At 35.0% G+C, this 25,409-nt stretch overlaps 2 protein-coding genes across 16 annotated transcripts in view; both read left to right on the top strand.

Annotated features, from left to right (window-relative positions):
- The window catches only part of cyfip2 (cytoplasmic FMR1 interacting protein 2), a 60,057-nt gene extending 46,219 nt beyond the window's left edge, over positions 1-13,838 (top strand). For 3 of the 8 annotated variants that reach the window (XM_073921058.1, XM_073921056.1, XM_073921059.1), the window contains 10 exons: positions 16-215; positions 298-385; positions 488-631; positions 2,671-2,761; positions 3,030-3,160; positions 6,361-6,433; positions 6,636-6,730; positions 8,475-8,713; positions 10,707-10,854; positions 13,195-13,838. In XM_073921058.1, the coding sequence (XP_073777159.1) occupies positions 16-215; positions 298-385; positions 488-631; positions 2,671-2,761; positions 3,030-3,160; positions 6,361-6,433; positions 6,636-6,730; positions 8,475-8,713; positions 10,707-10,854; positions 13,195-13,362 (1,377 nt within the window). In that variant the 3' untranslated portion in view covers positions 13,363-13,838. Of the gene's footprint in view, positions 1-15; positions 216-297; positions 386-487; positions 632-2,670; positions 2,762-3,029; positions 3,164-4,178; positions 6,434-6,635; positions 6,731-8,474; positions 8,714-10,706; positions 10,855-13,194 lie in introns of all 8 variants that reach the window. The other 5 variants (XR_012389356.1, XR_012389355.1, XM_073921057.1 and 2 more) reach the window with 3 other exon arrangements.
- A 2,842-nt stretch (positions 13,839-16,680) lies between these two features.
- Positions 16,681-25,072, top strand: foxa (forkhead box A sequence). Of its 8 annotated transcripts, none has more exons than XR_011006075.2 (3): positions 16,681-16,761; positions 23,286-24,570; positions 24,615-25,072. XR_011006075.2 is itself a non-coding variant. In XM_073921156.1 (3 exons), exons 2-3 carry the CDS (start codon positions 20,209-20,211, stop codon positions 24,291-24,293), a joined length of 1,068 nt encoding a protein of 355 aa, XP_073777257.1. In that variant the 5' UTR covers positions 16,681-16,761; positions 20,165-20,208; the 3' UTR covers positions 24,294-25,072. The 8 variants fall into 8 exon arrangements, 5 of the variants coding, with proteins under 5 accessions (XP_073777257.1, XP_073777256.1, XP_017214470.1 ...); XM_073921156.1 differs by adding an exon at positions 20,165-20,268 and having other exon boundaries at positions 23,286-25,072; XM_073921155.1 differs by adding an exon at positions 19,987-20,268 and having other exon boundaries at positions 16,681-17,192; positions 23,286-25,072.
- The last annotated feature ends 337 nt before the right edge of the window (positions 25,073-25,409 follow it).

Below are 25,409 nucleotides of genomic sequence, written 5' to 3'. Positions count from 1 at the left end.
GTGGTTATGTTTCAGGAACTTGAATGGCTATTGGAAATTAACAGGTTGACTCACCGTCTGCTCTCTAAGCATATGACGCTGGACAGTTTTGACGCCATGTTTCGTGAAGCCAACCACAACGTCTCTGCTCCATATGGACGCATTACGCTGCACGTCTTCTGGGAACTCAACTTTGACTTCTTACCAAACTACTGTTACAATGGCTCCACCAACAGGTCCGTGAACGCAAGTTGCAGATCCATGCGTTGTTCGTTATTGATGACGGTGTTGACAGATGTGTTGCATCTCAATCAACAGGTTTGTGCGAACAGCCATTCCCTTCACCCAAGAGCCTCAGAGGGACAAGCCTGCCAATGTTCAGCCATATTACTTGTATGGCTCAAAGGTCTGTTAGCAACATGATATTAAATGAAAGACTTGAATGTGTTACTTACACCGTATTGAGGACAGCGATGTCTATTTTGAAACATCTCTCTCTGTTTTTCAGCCTCTGAACATTGCCTACTCCCACATCTACAGTTCCTACAGGAACTTTGTGGGACCTCCGCACTTCAAAACAATTTGCCGGCTTCTCGGTTACCAAGGCATCGCTGTGGTGATGGAGGAGCTGCTCAAGATTGTCAAGAGCTTGGTAGGGTTTTTTTTTTATTGTTGTTGTTGTCTTTGCTTGAAGTCTACATCAAATTTCTCTTTCTCTAAGGGTGTTTTCAAATCTGTGGATCATTTGCAAATCCCAAAATGGAGTTTAAGGTCCAAACTAAATTTATCCAAATCCCAATTTAAATTTATTTCATTTTTTTTTACCACTACCCCTTTTACCACTGGCCCTTTAAATTGAGTGTGAAGGGGAAGAGCTTTATAATTATATTTACACCTATTGTATTTATCTTCAGGAAATCACCGGAGGCAACGATATCATGTTATCGTAACCATATAATGTGGCAATAGCTTGTAACAGTATTGTGTATTTACACCATGGCCATATTCATCGATGTAAACACACTAAAACAACATTAAAGTTATACTAGACACTGTAAAAATCTCATTCCCAGCCACTAGACATTACTGACAGGGTATTTAAGTGTCATCGAGTAACAGGGGTGAAAGCATGTTGTGGGACTGCTATGCAGGAGTTATTATTATGGATCAGAGATAGTAAAATTTAGCTGAGGTTTTTTAAGTAAAATAAAAAAATACGGAATAACATGAACGCCGTTATGAATGTAATAAAACATATGCTTGTTTGTTGTAAAAATTCTTAAAAATACCAAAACATACTTGCATTTGTGCATCTTCTGACTTTCCTGTGCAGCCATGTTGCCATTGTAGCTGGTGTATTCTGGGAAATTTTCATGCCCCTTCGTTTCTAGTGTGGTCCTGGAAAATCTCTGTTTCAAGGGCCTTCTAGCCTTTTCCTTTATGACTATGCCTTCAAGCTAAAGAGAATTGAGACAGCCCCACCCTTTCATGAGAACACGTAAAATAAGGGGTAGGGGGAAGGGCTGAGGGGTAGATTTGGGGTTGGGCCTAAAAATGTGAAAACGTTCAATTTATAGTTAGGTTTGGTTTTTCACAAGGCAGTGTTTCTAAACACTGGCCAGCAGCTAGCTCTCTGCAACTCTTACATGGTTGCTCACTGAAGCTAAGCAGGACTACGCTTGGTCAGTACCTGGATGGAAGACCACATGCGAAAGCTAGGTTACTGCCGGAAGTGGTGTTAGAGAGGCCAGCAGGGGGCGCTTAACCTGCAGTCTGTGTAAGTCCTAATGCCCTAAGTATAGTAAAGGGCAATCTATACAGAGCACTGTCTTTTGGGGTTAACTGGCCTCTGTCCATCAGGACCTCTTAACCATCCCCATATTGTAATTGGCTTCATCACTCTGTCTCCTCTCCACCGATCAGCTGGTATATGGTGTGAGGTCTGGAGCAATATAACTGCCGTCGCATCATCCAGGTGAATGCTGCACACGGGTGGTGGATGAGGAGATTCCCCACAATGTGTAACGCTTTGAGTGTCCAGAAACGAGCTTTATAAATATAAGGAATTATTATTATTAAACAGATCGAAATTTGTCATGAGCAGTAAACTCTAATTTTAGGCGACATTTAACATTTGTGGTGTCAAACTCAATTCGAGAAGGGCCGCAGCCCGGCAGAGTTTAGTTCCAACCCTGCTTCAAACCAATTACCTGTGATTAACTAGGGTTAAATCTCAACTGTGCAGGACACACAGTTTGACACCTCTGCTACAATAATTTTTAAAAAATGCTGTCTGTGCCTTATAATAGACTTTTCGAAGCCATCTTTTCCCAGAATTTGTAACAATATTTGTGATATACCTGTCTCTAAAGTCAGGTTTTTTTGAGATTTATTGCAATACATGATATTAAATGCATTGTAGTCTATATTAGCACTGATCTGTTTTTTATTTTTATTTTAGACTACTTAATACATCAGAGCACTCTTTTTCTTTCATGTTTGATCCTGATCAAAATGAAACAATGTTGTTTCATTGTGCAGTGTTGTGCAGTGACCCTTAATACAATGGTTAGGAAAAAAATGGTTTTGAACTACAAAGTGTTTTTGTTTGTTTGTTTACAGTTTAGAGAACATTTCTCCTTTTCACTTGTCAAGTCCATCAGTTTTGGTGTTTTGTTTTGTTTTTTTCAGTTGCAAGGCACCATCCTTCAGTATGTGAAGACCCTCATAGAGGTGATGCCCAAGATCTGCCGTCTCCCTCGTCATGAGTACGGCTCACCAGGTCTGCACTACTAACACTCTAATTGTCACATTTACAGCATGACACAAGCTGACTATCTTCTGCTGATTCTCCAGCCAATAACACAAGAAGATCAACATTTTAATAGTCTAGATTTAGTATTTGCAATTAACTAATGCTTCTGAGTTTCTCCTCCTCCTCCAGCATCAGATTGTATTATTTACTGTACAACATGTTAAAGTTAGAAGTCTATAACTGGCGCGTCAGATCTGAGCCTGGAGTGTTTTTGATGTTATGTAATGTTTGTCAGGCATCCTGGAGTTCTTCCACCATCAGCTGAAGGACATCATTGAGTACGCTGAGCTCAAGACCGATGTGTTTCAGAGTCTGAGGGAGGTGGGCAATGCTGTTCTCTTCTGTTTGCTCATCGAACAAGCTCTGGTGAGACCTTCTTTCATTTTGCATTTGTCTGAGCATGACATAATATAGTAGCGTAGAGCTCTTAATCGATAGAGCTAAAATCACATCATCTCAAGCTGTTGTGTATTTTTAGCATTAGTCTTTCTGACCTGCCAACCTCCGTGCAAAATTTGTGACTGGTAATGTGTTTAATTGTTGATGTGCATTACTCGAGTCAAGCAAAAAGTATTATTATTATTACATATAGAATTATTATTGTATGTTATTATTTCAATCATATATTTTTATTTTTATTTAAATATATTTATATTTAAATAGTATTAATATTTTTTTAATGTCTGTAAAAAAAGATTATTGTTATTTTATTGTTGCTTTTATATATAATTATTGTTTAACATATATCATGTTATCGTCAATGTGTGAAATCTGGCTTTCTATAAAGTGCCTAGGAACTGTATAGAATGCCTAAAATGATTGCTATTTTATACATTGCCTAGGCGTTCTATAGAATGCTGAGTTGCATATATATATATATATATATATATAAGTGGTGGTTTGTGTCTAGAGTTTTTTCCCAGACTTCCTCTTCCTAGGAGGTCATTCCTGTTATTCATATATTTATTTTTATGTCTCTTAATTTCTTAATAGGGCATTTAGTGGCTTTCAGAGTTTATGAATCACAAGCATTAATCAAAAAAATTTTGGCTAGGTTGGCAGGTCTGCTCTTTCTTTAAGGCTTTGTTTTCTTCTGAATAGTTATGATTTGCTTTAAGGAAATACTTTACGATGTTCATCATGAAAGCATTCTATTGATGCACCAAAATTGAAGCCGCAATCCTTGACTCAGCCTGGCTTTGCTAATAAGTTGCATAAAGCAGCAGATCTGAATTTGTAGAAATGTATGTGTGATTGTCCACATATGAATATTAATGAATTGCTGTGAGTGTGTGTGTGTGTGTGTGTGTGGGTGGATGACACTGCTGCCATCTGCCCCTAAAAAGCAACTTTATTTCTCATTACACGCTGGCAATAACTACAGGTGGTAAGGAATTAGGCCTCATTCATGTAAACTGAAACACGAACTGACTGAACGCACTCTCTTCTTGGTTTCTCTATTATTTTAGTCACTTTTGTGCCGTGTTCTGCCATGGATTCAAGGAAGAATTAAAAAAACAAAACTGTTATGTAAAATGGAGCTGTGAATGTCGGGATGTTTGGACATGTCGACTGGGTTGATATAAAAAGGCTTTTTGTAGGATCATTTCTTCCCAAAGGAAGTCATCCTTGCTTTCATGGCAGTCACGACTCTTCTCTGGCTGCCTGTGACGTCCCGTGCTGGTGCACATCTGCTTCCATACACTTCTTCTCTTCTGATGCCTGTTTCTCTTGTGTTTCTGTATGGGTCTCTCTTTCTCTTTCTGAAGCATAGTGAATGTGTTGGATGATCATTGCACGCTGATCTCTCATGAACATCGTTTCTGTCAGGGTGCTCTTCTGGTCGTCTCTATTCTTGTTTGGGTGTTGTTGTTCAGTGCTTGTTTTAATATTGTGAATTAATTTTTGGTTAAAATGTACTTTATTGATTTGAAGGTCACTGCCATGGGACCTTTTATTTTTCTTGTTTTATTGTATATATTGTATATGTATATTTTCTTGGTCCACTTATCTATTTTAGTGAATAAAACTACGTGCGGTAATCTACAAGTTGGTGAATTTGATATTCACATAAACAATTCTTGTTTAAAATTTACCATATTTTGTGTCCTTATTTTAATAGTATGGAATGCTCTGCTCAAAATGCAAGGTGCTATATCATACACCAGGTGCAATGACAGGCTATAGGCGTGATGAAGTTTTTTTTGCTAGTTTCTGCCTGGCGCAGGTATCATTTTCACATCATACACCACCTTGTTGAATTTAACAAATCCATTTTCTCCGATTTGTGTGCCCATCTAAAAAGGTGTGTTAAAGTGCATAGTTTCCGCATTGCTGTATTGAAGCAGCTGAAATAGACCACGTATTGACCATCTAAAATCTGAAGTCGATTGCCCAGTTTTATAAGTTAATTATTTTATTTATTGTCATTTAAAGAGCATGTTAGTGATATACACAATGCACTTACACATTGCTTATTACACTCACAGGGCTGTGCAGCTGCACAATAACATCTTTAAAAATGAAAAATGAAAACATTTAAAGCTAATAGATGATTATTGTCTACATAAATGTCATAATGGATAGTCATTGCATATATCAAAACTAGCCCACCTACCTATTTGGGGTAATGCCAAAAAATACTGGCTAATTGTAGATTTGTTTCCTGACAATCAAAGTTTTCCTTTTTTTAAAGTCTGTCCTGGAGGGCCGGTGTCCTTGTGAGTTTAGCTCCAACCCTAATCAGACACTCCTGAAACATCTAATCAAGCTCTTTGTAGATATACTAGAAATTTCCTGGCAGGTGTGTTGAAGCAAGTTAGAGCTAAATTTAGAACAGGACACCGGCCCTCCAAGACTGAGTTCGGACACCTCTGTCTTAAATGGAATGGGAAAAACTCTGATTGGTCTAATTAAAGTTATGCCAAAAACACATCCAAAACTCCTTAATAAAATAAGGACAACCCTTTTAGGCCATGCACCGCATATTTTTTTCTGTTCCTAAGATAGAAAAGCTTTAGACCATGAGCTGAGAATGTTACAACAGAGTTAATTAATGCTATGTGAGGTAAACATGCAAAGTCTACTCTTTTGTAATGATTTCAGTTGAAAGACGTTATGTAGAGGTTATATAAAAGTTTATAACGGATATCTTCATAATTTCTGTAGTTGTATGTTTCTGTTGTGTCTACTGTTAAATTTAAAGGATTTGTTGTAGAATGAGGGGAACTAGAAATAGTCTATTTTATATGAAACTATTATAATGGGACTTGCAGTGGGACTAATACAGCATTGTGTACAGCCTTGTTTTTCAGCTGCCATAAAATAATTAAACCTAGAATAAAAATCTCTGTTTGTAGTCAACATAAATGTTAAATATAGATGATTTTATTTATGATCAGAATTTTGCATTTTCACATTTTCATTCATACTACAACTAACCCATTTTCACTCTGATGTTTGTGTTATGTAAAGCCTGATGCAGATTTCATTTAACAATGTGATGGGAATTATAATCAATTCTGACTTGTTCCTCATTGTATTCTGTGCTATTTCTTTGAATTTAGTCTCAGGAAGAAGTTTGTGACTTGCTTCATGCAGCCCCATTCCAGAACATCCTCCCCAGAGTCTATATCAAAGGTGAAAAACTGCTAAAACACTCAAAAGCTACAATATCATCTTCTTTCTTGGGGCTTTCTGATTAAGGGCCATGTTTCAGGAAAATCAATACTAGCGGAGTCAACAGTCTTTTTTTGTTGCCACTAGTTCTCTAATGTTGTCTTGAGGTTAAATAGAGACTTTATACCTGCTGAAAATGTTCCTGTAATGTTGAACTCTGCAGAGGGAGAGCGACTGGAGGTGAGGATGAAGAGGCTGGAGGCAAAGTATGCTCCTCTTCATCTCGTGCCCCTCATTGAGAGACTCGGGACTCCACAGGTGAGGAATGCAGATCAGAGCATACATGCTTATCACATCTGGCAAAAACAGATGTTGTATATTTATAATCTGGTCATTTAATCTGAAACCGTGTTTCAAACTGACTGATTGGTATTTTCTAAAATGAAAATGACAATTATTTTCTTTTCATTTATGTAAAGTGGTTTGACACCATTTGCACAATAGATATAGTAATAAAGAAAAGAAATGGTATCAGACTAATATTACCTTTTTACTCAAATCCTTACCTAATACATCCAGTAAATCAGAGAAACTGGTATTTCTTGTTTTTGCTGTATGATATAACAAATTAAAATGATTAATATGTTATTAATATGATTTAATATGATTAACATGATATGTAACATATTTTATATTAACATATTTAAAAACAACATTTTCTGCATAATTACCCCAGTCTTGAGTGTCACATGATCCTTCAGAAATCATTCTAATATGTTGATTTGAAGCCTTGTTTATATGAAGCATTACTTATTGTTATCAATATTCAAAATGTCTAATAATATAATTGAAAATATTTAATATTTTTTCAGAAACTAAGGATTCACCAATAAGAATTTTTGACCGATGCCAATAACTAATAACTCTTTTATTTGGAGGCTGATATATAGACTAATAAATTAAAAAAAGCACATTAACATTTTTCAAATGAGTATTAATTTCAAATATATACAATCTAGTGCCTGACAAAAATAATGGATACAGCAACAGGGTCACTGAACATTAACCAAAATAAAAGAATAAAATTGTGCAATAGATAAATACTTTTTTTCTGATACAGCATGACTTTGCATGAAATTTTAACAGGAAGGCCATCTAGAAATATCACAGGATTCTCTGGCTACTTCACCTGTGAATAATAATAATAATTATTATTATTATTATTATTATTATTTTTATTTAATGATGTAAACTCCCACACTGCTGTGCTGACATCTTATCTCTCTAGTCAAGCAGCAATAGCTCTTGTAAGGTGCGCATCTACTTTTTGCTATGGCACAGAGTTAGTGATTAAAAACTCAAAAGGCAAGCAGCATAAATATTAAGAGGTTCAACCATTAGAAATAATACACAATTTTACAGCTGAAAGATATTGACCTTGTATTGATATTGCTTTTGTTATGCGATCAATAATAGATCTCATAGAGAACAATAATATTCAAAATAGAATTTATCAGCTGATATCAGAATGGCCACTAATAAGTATTGTGCATTCCTTGTGAAAACAGAGACTTAAGGATTCTTTGAATATACAGTTGAAGGCAGAATTATTAGCCCCCCTGTACTTTTTTCCCTCAATTTCTGTTTCACGGAGAGATTTATTTTTAACGCATTTCTAAACATACTAGTTTGTTCTATAGAGAATCTAAAAAACTGCTTAAGAGGGCTAATAATATTGACCTTAAAATTATTTTTTATTTTATATTCTAGCCGAAATAAAACCAACTTTCTCCAGAAGAAAAAAAATGTATCGGAAATACTGTGAAAAATTCCTTGCACCTCTAATCATTGTTTGGGAAATATTTTAAAAAGAAAAAAAAAATCACAGGAGGGCTAAAAATTGTGACATCAAATGTAAATTTAAAAATAAAACCATCTATTATTCAATGTCATGCTTGAAAAGTCATGTTTTTGCTAAATGTTAAGTCAATTTATAAGAACACGAGTAGGTTGTTGTGGATTCCATTTTAACATGCACCTTGCTTTCACTAACCCGTCTTAGCAAATTGCAATTGCACGTGAGGGTGACCTGCTGACGAAGGAGCGGCTGTGCTGTGGCCTGTCCATGTTTGAAGTGATCCTGACGCGCATCCGCAGCTTCCTGCAGGACAACGTGTGGCGAGGTCCTCCTCCCACCAACGGCGTCATGCATGTGGATGAGTGCATGGAGTTCCACCGCCTCTGGAGCGCCATGCAGTTTGTTTACTGCATTCCTGTGGGCACACACGAGTTCACTGCAGAGTAGGTCTTCACACACGCATGCATTCAGTTTGGCTTTTATTCAGGATTTTTTAGAGGGGTCTTAAAAATACAGAAAATCAGGTCTATGTTCCAGGTCTAAATATTTCTATGTTAATTTCGATTTCCATTTAGTCAATTAGCAGACGATTTTGTTCAAAGCGACTTATAATTGAGGAGGAATTTAGCGATTTAACACGAAATGACCTTCTAATGTTCAGTGAATTTCTTTAATGACTCTTTACAGTTTTTTTACTAGCCTAAATCATCGATTGGAATAACAGCGTTATAACAGGGTTTCTGCAGGGTCTTAAAATATCTTAAATGTCAAAATCTAAATTTCAGTCCTTAAAAAGTCTTAAATTTACTGAAATATTGTGTTGTGGGTCTTAAATCTTTTTTAAACAGGCCGTAATTTTTTCTTTGTTCGTGTATTGCTACCCAATCTGGCCAAAACCCATTCAATCACCAACAAGCATTTCAATAAAACTTTTAAGCTTTCACTTAAAAAGGTCATTTTAACTCTATTTATCATAATGGTTTGATTATTTTGCTTACAAAAACATTGGTTTAAAGGTTCTCCATGTATTTACTGGTGAGGATACCAACCTGGACAGATTGTTTTGCATAGATTTAGTTTATTATAGTTTTTTAAACTTTTGAAACATTTGTTTATTTTATTTTAAAGAAGGTTTATGTTGTTAAAAATGTAAATGGATACAGGTAGAGCTTGCTTGATTTTACGCAATATTTAAAATATTTTGCTAAAATATTTTATTGTTTTGATATTAATGTATTATTGTATTATTACATGTAATAAATTCTAAGAATTTTTTTGATAGGGGAAATAAAAATCTTTTCCACCTGGGTCATTTGAAAAAATTTCTTAGCCTTGAGCCCTTAATTAGTCTAAAATTTCATTCATAATGGTCTTAAAATGTCTTTAAAAAGAAACCCTGTATAAATAAATGACGTAAGTAACGGAGTTACTATTATCAATAATGACTGTTTCCCCCATTACTTACAATAAAATGCAGCATTAAATTGTTGATATAACCTACTGTATAATTTGTTGTAATTGAGCTCACTGAAGCCGTTTTCAGCTGAGTAGGCTCTCTGATCTATTGTTCTACTTTAGAAGTGATATTTACATTAAAATATGGCATTTACTAGGTGCCTTTCCCATTGTCCCACAGCAGCAATTATGTATACAGGGGTTTCAAATTCAGTTCCTGGATGGCCGCTGCCCTACACAGTTTAGCTCCAACCCTGCTTTAACACATGTACCTAAAGGTTTCAAACAAGCCTGAAAGACTCAATTCATTTGATCAGGTGTGTTTAATTAGGGTTAAAACTAAACTGTGCAGAGCTGCAGCACTCCAGGAACTGAGTTTGACACCTATGATGTACAGTATAGATTAGTGAACATTGTTTTGTAATAATATTTTATAAAATGTATTATTCATCTCATAATGAACACAATATTTACTTTCCCTGGTAATTAGTTATTTATGATGATGTAATTCGATTACTCTGTTACTATTTATGAGAAGTAACTAATTAATTACTTTTTTAGTTTGATGGTTGACATTGTGATGTGTAGATCTTGAAGAGAAAGTTGATTCAGAAATGAAAATGTCCTCATCATTTATTCCCCCTCTAGTGGTTCAAACTTTTATGAGTTTCCATTTTCCGTTGACTTCCATATTATGGATGTTTATGGCTACCAGTTTCTAACATTCTTTAAAATATGTTCTTTTGTTTTCTTCAGAAAAAAGAAACTCAAACAGGTTGAGAAATCATGTAAATCGATACCAGAATTTTTGTTTGTGGGTGAACTATACCTTTAAATTGAATTCAAAATGGTCTTAATTTTGCGTTTTGACTTGGTGAATTCTGCAGAAATCCTGTTGGGAATGGTTGGTGTTTTATGTACTCTAAATAGTAAGGGCTTGATTGCTGACTGAAATATTTTGTTTTTTGTGTGTGTGTACAGGCAGTGTTTCGGTGATGGGCTGAACTGGGCTGGATGTGCCATTATTGTGCTGTTAGGACAACAACGCCGCTTTGACCTCTTTGATTTCTGCTACCATTTGCTCAAAGTTCAGAGGCAGGACGGCAAAGACGAAATCATTAAGAATGTGGTAGGTGTCTGATACTTATTTTTTATTTTTGGATTAAGTCTGTAAGTCACAATGTGTTGTGATTTACAGTTCAATTAGTGTATTATTGAGGATGATGTGAATCCTGCAAGTGATGCTATATTCAAATTCAATTCAATTCAGCTTTATTTGTATAGCGCTTTTACAATGTAGATTGTATCAAAGCAGCTTCACATAAATGGTCATAGTAACTGGAACAGTGTGGTTCAGTAACTGGAACTATATACACTAACAATGGCATAACTTTGTCTGGAGAAAGATTTTTTAGAGGAATTTATACTTTTATTCAGCAAGAATGCATTAAATCTGTCAAAAGTCATAGTAAAAATAAAATATTTCAGTTTAGAATAGATACTGTTCATGTTTTCTTATGAAGAAAAATCTAAAAACTGCATGCTTTTTTGTTGTTTAAATATAAAGCAGCAGAAATGTTTGCAAGATTACAGAGCATAACATCCTTTACTATTTTGCATTCTGGGGCTAATTCTCCTAAAGAATTCAAGTTCATTTAATCACCTTTGACTTGTTACAAGCAAGTTTGAGTTTGTGCTCTGTTGAACACAAAAGAAGATATTTTAAAGAATGCTGGAAACCTGTAGCTATTGACATAAATAGTAGAAAAAACAAACTATATAAGTCAACGGGTACAGGTTTTCAGGTTTCTTCAGCATATCTTTTTCTATCTTCAGAACAAACAAACAAAAAAAATCTCAAACTGGTTTGGAACAAGTCAAGGGTAAGTAAATTGAAAGAATTTTTTTTTTGTGTGTGAACAGTCCCCTTTAATCGTATTTATCAAAATCATTAATATTACTCATAGTTTTCAACCAGTTCTCAACAAAAATCTTTTATTTTGCTTTCCTAAGCTTTCGGTTTCAGTTATAATAAAATAAAATAAAACAAAATATACATCTTACATCAATAATAATTAGGGATGCACCAAAATGAAAATTCTTGGTCGAAGCCGAAAACTGAAAAAGAGGAAATCAAGGAAGAAACACAGAAAGAAAATATGCCAATTATTAATACCCTTGGATTTATGACCAGCGGTGGAAAGAGGACTGAAAAATCATAGTCAAGTAAAAGTACCATTACTTGCCCAAAAAATGTGGTGCAAGTAGAGTAAAAGTATTTGTTGTAAATATTAATCAAAGTATGAGTAAAAAGTAGATATTTTAAAAGTACTCAAGAGTAGTTACGCTAAGGTTGATATGTTTACATGTAATTTGGTAATTTGTGCGTGTGTGTGTGTGTGTGTGTGTGTGTGTGTGTGTGTGTGTGTGTGTGTGTGTGTGTGTGTGTGTGTGTATAAACGAAACATTCTGTAGTGCATTTAGTTATTGTTTAAGCCATTTTGGTCATCATACAGTAAACATCTGCCATCTTCTCGATCTCTGGGTCATTGCGTGTAAAGTATCCTCTTGGATACTTTTAATGCTTCCAAACAGTTTGCTGTTTTCAGTATGATGCAATTTACTTTCTATGTGCGCTTTGATTGGACAGGAATCACAAGACTTGTTTTTCTAATCCCCATAGATGGGAAATTATAAAGTAGTGGAGTAAAAGTACTGATACAGCACTAAAAATGTCTTCAAGGAAAAGTAAAATAACACATTTTTAAAACTACTTCGTAAATTACAATTTCTGAGAAAAACTCCTCAATTACAGTAATTAGAGTATTTGTAATTTGTTACACTACACCACTGTTTATGACTGTATACTAATCTTACTAAAATCAAGGCATTGCAATTGCATACAATAAATGATTCAAGTTTATACATTAAAGAAGAGTAAAGTTTCAAAGAATAAATCAATTACAAGACGAGCACAGTTTCTGTTTACGTCATCATATCATAGTGTTTCAGCCGTGTTATTTGGGTTGATAAAAGTCTTTCAGACTAATTTTGGGTGGCTGAGTATTCAGTGCATCCCTATAGATAATATTACTGTATAAATGATATTGTTGCCACTTCAGATTCTCCATACATACACGGGTCTGTAAGATTCAATAGTTAAGCAGCCAATCAGCATGTTACAAAACTTTCTGAAGAATCATGTAATGAATCAGAAAATGTACTTTTTTCATCACTGGTATAAAATGACATTTTAAAATACAAATAAACATTATTTTAAATTGTAATAAGATTTCAAAACATCACAGCTTTTCCTCCATTTTTAATTGAACAAATGCAGGTTTGGTAAGCAGACTTAAAGGACTTCAACAATTATAGAGACCCAGAATTTTCAAACGGAAGTGTAAATGTGTAATCTTGTAGATTTATGGTTGTCTGCATTTAATGTTATCCGTCATGTAACTTTCAGCCCCTGAAAAAGATGGCAGACCGCATCCGGAAGTATCAGATTCTCAACAATGAGATCTTTGCCATCCTCAACAAGTACATGAAGGCGGTGGAGACGGACAGTTCAACAGTGGAGCACGTTCGCTGTTTCCAGCCTCCTATACATCAGTCTCTGGCCACCACATGTTAAACAAACTTTGACTTCCAGCTGTCCTATTCTTCCTCTGGTGTGACATTGGTCTCAAACGTAGTGTTCTGGGCCTTTCAAGATTGCCTCAGCTTTATTTAAATAAGAGACGAACCTCCAGTCTCGCCACATGGTTAAAAAAACACAGTAGATGTCCCAGATGTTGTCTTAACCCTTATGAATATTAACACTCGGTCTATGAGAGATGTAGGACTGCCGGAAATCTTTCCAGGTCACCAGAGGAAGTTTTAACAAATGTTAAGTTCTAGTACAAAAAAAAAGAGAGGAGTAAATATAAATGAGTTTGATTATAAATAACTATTAAGAGAAATCATGATTGATGTCAGTTTTGTTTTTTACTTCATGCCCATACAGATATGATTTAATTTATTATAAATAGTATTTGCATGTACCTCACAAATCCCATATATCCTAATATTGTTTGTACTGTAATATACAGACCAAAAAAAAGAAAAGAAGCAAGAAAACATTGAGTTTGTGAACACAAAAGTTCAGAATAATGTTTCCCCTTTTGATTTTTTTAATGCCCAGAACTGTTTACAGAATTGCGTTCTCTTCAATTCGCATTACAGCAGTTTACAGATCTTGGCATTCGTAACATCCATCATTGTAAATGTTGCGGTTTGATGCTGTTGAGAATTGCGTGTAGTACTTGTTCTGATTTTGTTGGTACTTAATACTGGTATCAGTATTTGCCTCAATTATTGAAAAGTAACCTCACTTATCTTTTCTGTCAGTCTTTTGACTGTTGATTTGGGCTATTTTATATACAATAACCATGTGTGAAGCAGTTCACTGTTCTAAAGTACTAATAACTGGATTTGTGCTGTGACGACTCTCTTTCTTCAGCTCTTCTTGTTACACACTGCAGCATGAACACTGCATTACCTGACCAATGACAGACAAAAAGGACACATTGGATATGTTTCGATAGCGAGATTACTATTGCAGAAATATTTCAGTATTTACCTTCACAGGCCCCTCGCTTCAGCAGTGTTAGATTGGCGAGCGTTTTCTTCGGTTTTTGTAATTTATGTGGCTATTGTAAATGTAACCTCATGAATGCTCATCCTATTCTATTGTTTTCTTTTCTTTTCAGATTGATTTTAATGTTTTTAAATAACTGTTGAATTAAATGGAGATTTTCCAGTAATCTATTTATGCATAAAAGTTGATTTTGTTTTTTTGTTTTTCTCGGAAGGGTTAATAATGTGAACGATGATGGTTAGCAAAATGTTTTGACATCGAGGAAGCGCTGTTTTAAAAAAACTCAAAGCATGACAGGTGTAATTTATTGTCATCATGAATCTATTTGTGACATGAGATTTTGTTCATATTGTTGTACAAGTGATCATGTTTTGAAATACAAAAAATGGAGAAAATAATACAATGTACAACACATGGTTCTGAACAGGAATTATAATTATGTTGTATTTCCATGAAATAAAAAAGATCTAACAGAAACAGACTTGTGCGTTTTACTCTTTCATCATTTGTACTTAGCTTTAATGTGTGTGTATTTCTTTATTTATTTAAATTTTTTTACACCTTACTAGTACTAGTTGGACCCCTTTTTGCCTTCACAACTGCCTAATTTTTCATGATTCTACAAGATACTGGAAATATTCCTCAGAGATTTTGCTCCATATTGACATCACACAGTTGCTGCAGATTTTTCAGCTGCACATCCATGATGCAAATATCCCGTTCCACCACATCCCAAAGGTGCTCGATTGGATTGAGATCTGGTGACTGAGGAGGCTCAAATGACATTTGAGTACAGTGAACTCATTGTCATGTTCAAGAAACCAGTCTGAGATGATTCATGCTTTATGACATGGCGCGTTATCCTGCTGGAAGTAGCCATCAGAAGATGGGAACACTGTGATCATAAAGGGATGGACATGGTTAGCATCAATACTCAGGTAGGCTGTGGCGTTAACACAATGCTCAGTTGGTACTAATGGGCCCAAAGTTTGGCAAGAAAAAAATCCTCATTAGAATCATTAGACCAAGCAATGTATTTTTTTCTAATCTTCTATTGTCTAATTTTGGTGAGCCTATGTGAATTGTAGCTTAAGGCTCCTGTTTTTTGCTGACAGGAGTGGCACCCAGTGTGGTCTTCTGCTGCTGTAGCCCATCTGCCTCAAGTGTCCATGTGTTGTGGGTTCAGAGATGCTCTTCTGCACATTTCGGTTGTAATGAGTGGCACCAACAACCAAGGCACGTTCAAGGTCACTTAAATCCCCTTTCTTCCCCATACTGACCCTAGTAGCAAAGAATTCTGGCCCAGATTTGGCATAAAGCTGGCACAGCAGGCATTCATCCGGCACTGGCATACAGCATGTGGCCAAACATGGCCCGGGTTTGGCAGAGGTGGCACCGCCTTTAAGGCGGCACACAAGATTTGGGCCAGATGAAAAACGTAGTATTTGGCCCAGATTTAAAAATTTGAAAGTGGGCCATGTGAGTTTGGCCAGTTTTGACCCACATTTAAAATACACTAAAATCATTTTTGAGTAAAGAAAAAAAATTCTACCAATCAGGTCACTTTGAGAAAAAGCGTGCCCATAGTGTGCCTAAAGCGCATCACTTCATGGGTTTATCAATTTCATTGCAATCGTGACACACCAACCTATCTGGCCCAGTTCAGGCCCAGTTATAAGTTATTAACTTGGCTGAGACTTGGCCCAGATATGGTCCGTGTTTGGCCCTTGTCTGGAAGCCAGATTTGGTCCAGTCATGTACCGTAATTCACTGCGGCATGTGGGCCAAGCAAAACCTGATTGTGTGGGCCAGAGCTGGGCGAGAGAAATTTTGTTATGTGGGGATGCTCTGTTTAAATTGCAGCAGATCGTCTTGACCATGCCTAGATGCATTTAGTTGCTGCCATGTGATTGGCTGATTAGAAATTTGCATTTACAAGCAGTTGAACAGGTGTACTTAATTAAGTGGCAGGTAAGTGTAAGTAGTTGTAGTAGTAGTCAAAGTTTGCAGTGATTCATCTCCTCGTTCTAAAAAGATTGAACAACACCCATTTTATTTTAGGTTAATTTTGAAGTATATTTTTGGTCCACTATATATATATATATATATATATATATATATATATATATATATATATATATATATATATATATATATATATACACCACTCTTTATTTTTTTAAATGTATGATGGGCACGTTCCACTCACAAAAAAAATATAAGAAACAAAACGCCTGTGAGGAGACAGTTTTTAAAAATCACCTGATCACACCAGTATGGATGTCTTTAAAAATCACCTGATCACACCAGTATGGATGTCTGCAGCAGCTCTGGCTTCATGTCGACAGATGAGTTGAAGTCACACAGACTAGAGACTGACGTTAATGGATATAGGTAAGACTACATGCTAATTTGAACACATTTTTATCACGAAATATTTTGCCGCAATACAAAATAGCACTTTAAAATCGTTAGCAATAATTTAAACTGTTATTAAACGGAAAACAAACGCTAGCACAACAACGCCATTTGATTTACTCGCCAAAATCAACACCGCAACAAAAATAATATGCAGGCTTTAATAGATAGCCTATTGACGTTTATTTATTTATTTTATTAGGCTAAGCTGTTCACACATTGACAAAAGTGATGGAAATGTGTCTTTCAGATGTTTAATGAGGTGGAATCACAGTCACCGTTTGATATTTTGGCTCCACCATGCATCAAAGTAGCTTTATTTTAGATGTATTAGCCTCGAACTTCATTTCATCTTCTAGAAAGTCTGCAGATAACACTATGCTAATGCACCATGGACGATTTAATCAGTAAGTTCCTGTCATTTCTCGCACCTTGGGTTGGTCTGAATAGGATGTAATTAATTGCCTTGTTTTAAGAACATTTCATCCAAGCCACTTAGCACTAGATAAACATTTCCTCCACATGGGGATGATGGCACAGCTGGAGATGTGAGGAATACACTATATATATTTTAAATGATTTATAATAGTTTAATGGTTGTTTTCAGGACAGACTTTTTCAGTAAGTTATGAAAATGGCCTTTCCTTTGTGCATATGAATACACATCTCATAAAGTGTGTTTTGTTGGAGCAGGAGTGTTTCTTGAGGCCTGTGATTGGCTGCGCTGAATGGCAGGCAGAGGAGGGTGGTGCTTTTAAATGACACACAGAGTAAATGTTTGCTTTCCATCAATAAAAATGACACCCAACACCCCCAATCCGCCAAACAGCTGTCTCTCACAATGGAGAAGACTGAGATGTGGAGGGAGAGAAAGGGAGAGGGGCGAGCTGTGACCAGTGAATGAGACACAATGCCAAACTAGCAGACTGAAAAAATGAGATGCATGTGAATATTGGAAATAGGCAATGTATGTAGGCCTTTGTTGTTGTGATTGAAGATTATAATGTCGTTTTTTTCACATTTCACCTTTTCGAGGGGCAGTTCTGTGATCCTTGATTGTTTAGTTTCATTACACTCTTATAAAATAAGGCTTTTATTGGCATTGATGGTTCCATGAAGAGCCTTTTAACGATTTGAACTTTTAATTCTTCATGTGGAAAATGGTTCTTTATTATTAAAATGTTCACACCGAAAAAAAATAAAAGATCATTGATAGCTTTTCACCAGAGGAAAATAGTTTCTTTTTGTTAACACTTTAAAAACACTTTTTTTAGTGTACATTATTAAACTGAAAAAAAATATTCAGGGATGATTCCTTGGATTTGCTTTTTTAAAGTTAATTGGTTGTAAACAATTTATTTGGCTTGAATTTAATCAAACACATTAAGTTGAACATTACTGTATTTAATTTGTTTAAGTTCAACAATAAGAAATATTTTGCAACAATTTTGCAGACATCATTTTTTCAGTGTAGATTCGATTATTAGACATGAAATCATTAAGTTCTTGCTTTGAAATATTTAAAAAAGAGAAAAACTTAAAAGTTTAGTGCTATTACTGTGAATTAAAAGTACACTCAAAAATTACTTTTGATGTTTGTTGAAACTACTTATTTAATTTGAGTTGAATCAACACAGTTGTAACCCAAGTTTTTGGGTACAACTTAATTGTGTAATGTTTAATCCACTTAAATTTGTAAATTCATCACTGAAATATGGTTTTTGATGATGATTCCTTTAAACAATTTATTTGGTCCAAATTTACACGAATTAAGTTGAAGATTACTAAATTTAATTTTTTTTTTGTTGAAATTTATTGCATATAAATTGTTTGCAACAGACATCGTTTTTTTTATTTTGCAGTGCAGTTAATTGATTTATGTTGGGACAATATGAAGGAATTTTGTGGAATACAGCATTTTTACAGTGTAAATATTAGTTGTTAAATAAATAGTTGTTTATAGGTTGTTAAATAAGGCTATATACACACACACACACACACACACACACACACAATCAAATGTTGACTTTACAGTTATCTGAAAAAAGATGGTTAATAAAATAAACAGCTAAAATTAAACATAATTTTATTTTTTGTAAAACAGAGGGTCCTGTTTAATTTCTAAACAGTAAATACACAAATTATTATATAAATGAATCTTATTCTATTATCGTGGTCATGCAACTGAAATTGAAATTGATGATTTGTTACATTTTAAGAGATAGATAGATAGATAGATAGATAGATAGATAGATAGATAGATAGATAGATAGATAGATAGATAGATAGATAGATAGATAGATAGATAGATAGATAGATAGATAGATAGATCGATAGATCGATAGATAGATAGAGATAGATATGGATGGATGGATGGATGGATAGATAGATAGATAGATAGATAGATAGATAGATAGATAGATAGATAGATAGATAGATAGATAGATAGATAGATCGATAGATAGATAGAGATAGATATGGATGGATGGATGGATGGATAGATAGATAGATAGATAGATAGATAGATAGATAGATAGATAGATAGATAGATAGATAGATAGATAGATAGATAGATAGATAGATAGATAGATAGATAGATAGATAGATAGATAGATAGATAGATAGATAGATAGATAGATAGATAGATGGATGGATGGATGGATGGATGGAGATATTAAAATGAGTAGTTATATAATGCAATACATTTTAGTACAATTGTTTGTCAGCCTAATCAGCATAAAAACACTTGCTTTCCCTTCTATAGAATTTCACCAGGCCTATTACAGTAGTCAACATTTAAAGTGCATCAAAAGCTTTTATCAAAGTTGTCCTAAAACTTTTGATTAACACCCATTTTTGCCTTTCTCAAAAATAAATGTGTCCATATGCTCATAAAATGTTGACTACTGTAGTCCTAAAATAAGTGCAGTAATTTGAAAGAAAGAAAGAAAGAAAGAAAGAAAGAAAGAAAGAAAAAAAAGAAAGAAAAAAAAGAAAAAAAGAAAGAAAGAAAAAGAGAAATATTTTAGACTTTGAACAGTTACTTTATCAATCGATCTGGCTATTGTTGGATTATTGTTGTAATAATATAATTTTGAACGTTTACTTAAGGTCGTTTAGACCGAATGTGTTGCGCTTTCCCTATCGCTATAACTGCTGATTTAGTGACAGTATAATTTCGGATGATGTGTTTTAATGAAGGCTCGGTGTTCGGTGTTGTGGGCTGGGCTGGGCTGGGCTGGGCAGGGCAGGCCGCCGGTCAGAGGGCGGGAGATCAGCGCTCATATATGAGACTCTGGCCGAGAGGAACTTCATTTACTAACTTTTCTGTCTGGACCGTCTGCTGTAAAGCAGTTAACGCACACTGTTGGATTTCTAGATGCTTCACTGAAACATTTCGCATTTAGTTGAATAACTGGCGAAATGATTGACGAAGTTAAACGAGAAAGAGGCGATCAATGGATGCCATATTACTCCAGCGAGGTAAGTTCTTCACTAAAACATTTGATTCAGTTTACTTGGCCCTGTAATAATTGGCTTAATATTTAGTGTAAACCTGACGTGACATAAACGTTTTTATAAAGTTTTAGCAGGTTTTTCTTCTCTTTTTTTTTGTTCATATTTTATTAATTATTCTGGATAAAATATGTATAAAAACATAGCTAAATATACAAACTTTGATTTTGGGTAAGGGGTGAATTGTTTAATGAGTACTTAGACTATAGCCTATGCCTATATATATAGTTTTTTTTTATAAATATTTTTTATTTTAAATTTATTTTAAATTTCTAAATCTTGAAATATTAAGATTTTTATTTTTCATTTGTTATGTTTATTCATATTATAAATTTAATATTTCCAACATTCATCCATATATTTTAAATTGTTCAAGCATGTTATAAATCTTACAGACATAACTTATAAATTACGACTAATAAATTAGTTAAATACAGATTTGTATTCTTAAAACGTTTACAAACACCGTTTCTTCTTAATTCGTTGAAAATCGTCAACATCCCTGTCATAATATAAATAAATCAACAGTTGTACACAAATACAGTTTTTTTTATTATTATTATCATTGTTTTAGATGTTAAACCGTTTTTAAGCTTTTCGTTGCAATTGCTTTTATTTGGTAGAAAATTAATATGAACAGGTATTTTAAAATATATCTCTGCCGTAAAAAAATCCAGGTTGCCTTACATTTTTAAGCTGAATCAAATTAAGGTTATGAGTCCATTGAACTTAGCCTATATTATGTTAAACTGACTTAAAACAGCTGCGTAACTTTATCAATTTCAGTTAAAGTTAGAGCATGATTAACTTAGTTTTATAGGTATCAATGACCTACAAACATGCTGTCAGGACTAATTGATCATATAATTTTTACAGTGTATATAACATTCTAAGCTATTTGTGAAATCTATTCTAATATGACAGGATCTGAACAATTTTCCGAAAAAATTATTAGTGATATATTTTCTAGGTATGGCATAATTGAAGCGAAATACTGCCCTATAATTTTCACCTCACATTAAATGAGATAAAATCTCAAAATTGGCCCATAGCATATTATCTTGCATTTACAAACAGATGACATTTTTGACAGACGGGCATTTTTGTTTGTTTGTTTATAATCCTATGACGCAGTGACGTTGATATTCTGGATAGGGTTGTATGTGTGTCTGCGCCTGTGTGTGGTCTCGGGGCAGTTAATTGATTGACTCTGTGATTGTGTTGGATGTCTCGCGCTTTGACACTCGTGTATGACTCTCAATCGGCCCAGCACGGGCTCATAACCAGAGGGGCGTTTCGGAATCCCAAACACGAAAGCGGGGTTCCGACTTGAAAGGGCCGAATTATTAGAACGGTGTCCATCTGAGGAAAAAAAGAACATCCGAGAGAACAGCAGTCGCGCCCCCAAACACCCCTCTGTCCCGAGAAAAGGCGGACGGTGAGTGACTTAAAAAGAGACAAAACAAGGGTGAGAAGAATAGCCGGACTAGCCGGATAATGGGTTATCGGCTAGGTGGGTGGTCAGAAACGGAATACATTTAGGCTACTTGGCGTAACCCCAAGGCGCCAGTTTGGTTTTGAAAAAAGGGATAGCCAAGGATACACGGACGCCGACGTCAGCAATGCAACAAGTCATCGTCATCATAAAGATTTCTTATTTCGGTCCCTAACTACATTATTTACCTGAAAATGTGATGGTTTTCCTTTAATGCACACTCAATTATAGGGCGAATAATCCTAAAATGAGGTTAGCAATTTTGTTATTCAAGTTAGCCTGCTGACTTTTTTTTATTAATGTTGCATTTTTTTATTATTATTAAAAATAGTTTTAACAATACCCACATTATTTAGGGAATGATACTATGTTTGGTTTAATTATACAGTCTAATGTAATGTTTAGATTAAAACTTTAACCATTTGAACCATTTGTATTTTACAGTGTAGCTTTACACTGAATAGTCATTTAATCATTGCTTTAGTTGTATTTGAAAATACAAAAAACTTTTATGATGCGAACACGTCTCTTAACTGACAGTAAAAACAAATTTATATTATAAAAAGCAGTTAATATAATATATTGTAACAAGTCTATAGTAAATAAGTTTTAATAATATTGAAGGTGCCGATGTGTCTGTAAAACAGGCAGACTAACAAAATAAATAGATAGTATATATGAATTTACTAGATAATTATACTAGCTAAATAATTTACTAGATTGATAATTATAGTTGAAGTCAGAATTATTAACTCTGAATTATCAGCCTCTGTTTATTTTTCCCCAATTTCTGTTTAATGGAGAGAATATTTTTTCAACACATTTCTAAACATAATGGTTTTAATAACTCATTTCTAATAACTGATTTATGTTATCTTTGCCATGATGACAGTAAATAATATTTGACTATATATTTTTCAAGACACTTCTATACAGCTTAAAGTGACATTTAAAGGCTTAACTAGGTTAATTAGGTTAACTAGACAGGTTATTGTAAGGCAAGTCATTGTATAATGATGGTTTGTTCTGTAGATTATCTGAAAAATATAGCTTAAAGGGGCAAATAATTTTGACCCTAAAATAGTTTAAAAAAATTGAAAACTGCTTTTATTCTAGCCGAAATAAAACAAATAAGACTTTCTCCAGAAGAAAAAAAATAGTATCAGACATACTGTGAAGATTTCCTTGCTCTGTTAAACATCATTTGGGAAATATTTAAAAAAGAAAAAAATTCAGGGGGGGGGGGGGGGGGGGGGGGGGGGCTAATAATTCTGACTTCAACTGTCAAAATTAGTCAGCATATCTCTAAACGTATAACTTTATATATTTAGTTAACAGATTTAAAATGAAATTTTCTCCAAATTTTTTCTGTTATTTTTGTCCTAATGCTTTGGTTTATTTCTGACTCCAGATTCCCACATTAGAGTTGAAATAAAAGAAAAAATGTCTGTGTATATGATGTTAAAATAATGTTTTGTCTTTTTTGCAGATGTATTATGGCTCAGACAGCCTGCCATTGGGCCCCAGAGGATATTCTCCCCCAGAGCATCACTACCAGAGTTACGGGGTGCAGTGCGACTCAGCACCTGCAGTAAACCCTGGGAGACTCGGAAGCCCAGCAGGACTCCTGCCACCTGCAAACCCTCCAAAGGCATATGCTGAGATCAACTCCAGCGAACCAGAGTTTCAAGAGCTGAAATCAGTTTACCGGCGGACATTAAGCCATGCCAAACCGCCGTACTCCTACATCTCTCTCATCTGCATGGCCATCCAGCAGTCTCCAGCCAAGAGACTGACTCTGAACGAGATCTACGACTGGATCCGTCAGCTCTTCCCATATTACAGACAGAATCAGCAGAGATGGCAGAACTCCATCCGCCATTCCCTGTCCTTCAACGACTGCTTCGTGCGTGTCCCGAGATCTCCAGACTCTCCAGGAAAAGGCTCATACTGGGCTTTACACCCTGACTCCGGTAACATGTTTGAAAACGGATGCTACATGCGCCGCCAGAAGCGCTTCAAGTGTCAAAAATCCACATCAACAGGCAAAAACTCAGAAGGAGAAGATGTGAAAGTGGAAAAGAAGAAAAAGAAGGAGATCAAGTCAGTCAGCTCCTGTAAATCACCTACAAGTGATGCTACAAAACAGAGTTCAACAACAGTGAGCTACGCCAACACCAAACCAGCTTCTCCCTCCCATCTCAATCCCTCACATACTTTATTTCCCACTCAGCCTCCAGAGATCTCGACACATTTGCCTTCTCTGAGTGTGCCGTTTCCAGCATCAATGGAAACCAGCTTGCATTGTGAACCATCATCCCAGCATCAGCCCATTTCTGTCCCGCGGCTTGTGGACTTCCAGTACTGCGAGACTCCTGTTAGCTACCCGCTTTACTGCCAATCAAACAGCCATGCCAACTTCCCCTCATACACCACAGACTCTGTTTACTATCCTGGATTTAGCATGTGTTCGACTCCTCTTCTAAGTTCCTCCTGATCCAGGTCGGTTTAAGGAAAGACACTGCAGGTGAACAGAGTTGAATAATGATCTAATAGTTGTCAGAATGCTTCCCCAGTTCATTGATTTTATTTAGAATCTGAAACTTTTTGGTATTAAAAGTTTTCTGAAATTCTTTTAAAATATGGAAATGAGGCACTATTTAATTTAATATGCGCTGATTTGCATACATTTCTGAAACAAGAACTTTGGATGGAAGTCAGTTTCAATATTATTGCTTCTTTTTTGATAAATTAGAGTCAAGGTTTGTTACAGAGTGGATTTTACAGTTCTCCATCATTCAGAAAATACTGCCAACAGAACATGTTTTATATACTCAAGTAAATTATGTATGAAGATAATAATTTGTTTTTAAAAAACTTTAGAAAATGAATATCAATAATACTGAAAAGTTTGGCGAATGTACTGTAAGTGCTGCTGAAATGGAAATTTATGGCATTTACCATTTTAGAATATGATTATGATTGAAATCTACAAAAACAAATTGATAAAATGTGATAAAAAGAAAACTTAAATGTATTTTGGATTAATTTTAAAATTTTTAGACCCTCCAAAAAATGACAGGTGCATGAAAAATGTGTTTTTGCCTGCAGTTTCTTGCCTTAAAGGCTATTAAAATGGATCTGTTTCGGTTTCGATAGTTTTAATTGTGTATATATTAGTCAATGGACCAGTAGGCGGAGGAGTTCTGTGGTTCTGTGAATGTTTTGGATGAATCCCTTGCTGTAAATCTGAAGTAAAAAAATTTGTAAACTTTACCAAAGGTGTTAATTGTATTATTTGTGTGTCCTGGTTGTGAGGTGCGAGATTAGAATCACAGTTTAAGCTTTCGCTTATTTTACTGCTGCATTTTTTACATTCCTCAAGAGAGTGTTTGGGGAAGAATCAATTGAACAGAGGCTTTGTCCGGCTCACATTGTAAAAGATAAACATCATTTCCTGTCCAGACATTCCTGAAACTGACCCGAACAAGACAGCCATGCAGAAACCTAGCAGCCCTTTGGTAGCCACCTTTACAAACCAATTAATAAGTACACACACACACACACAAAGAAGCAGATTTCTTCAGGTACCACGTTATATTAAGTGGCTTTA

Source organism: Danio rerio, chromosome 14 (assembly GCF_049306965.1).
Source record: "Danio rerio strain Tuebingen ecotype United States chromosome 14, GRCz12tu, whole genome shotgun sequence".
Taxonomy (NCBI): domain Eukaryota; kingdom Metazoa; phylum Chordata; class Actinopteri; order Cypriniformes; family Danionidae; genus Danio; species Danio rerio.
This window is presented reverse-complemented; position numbering and strand designations above follow the sequence as displayed.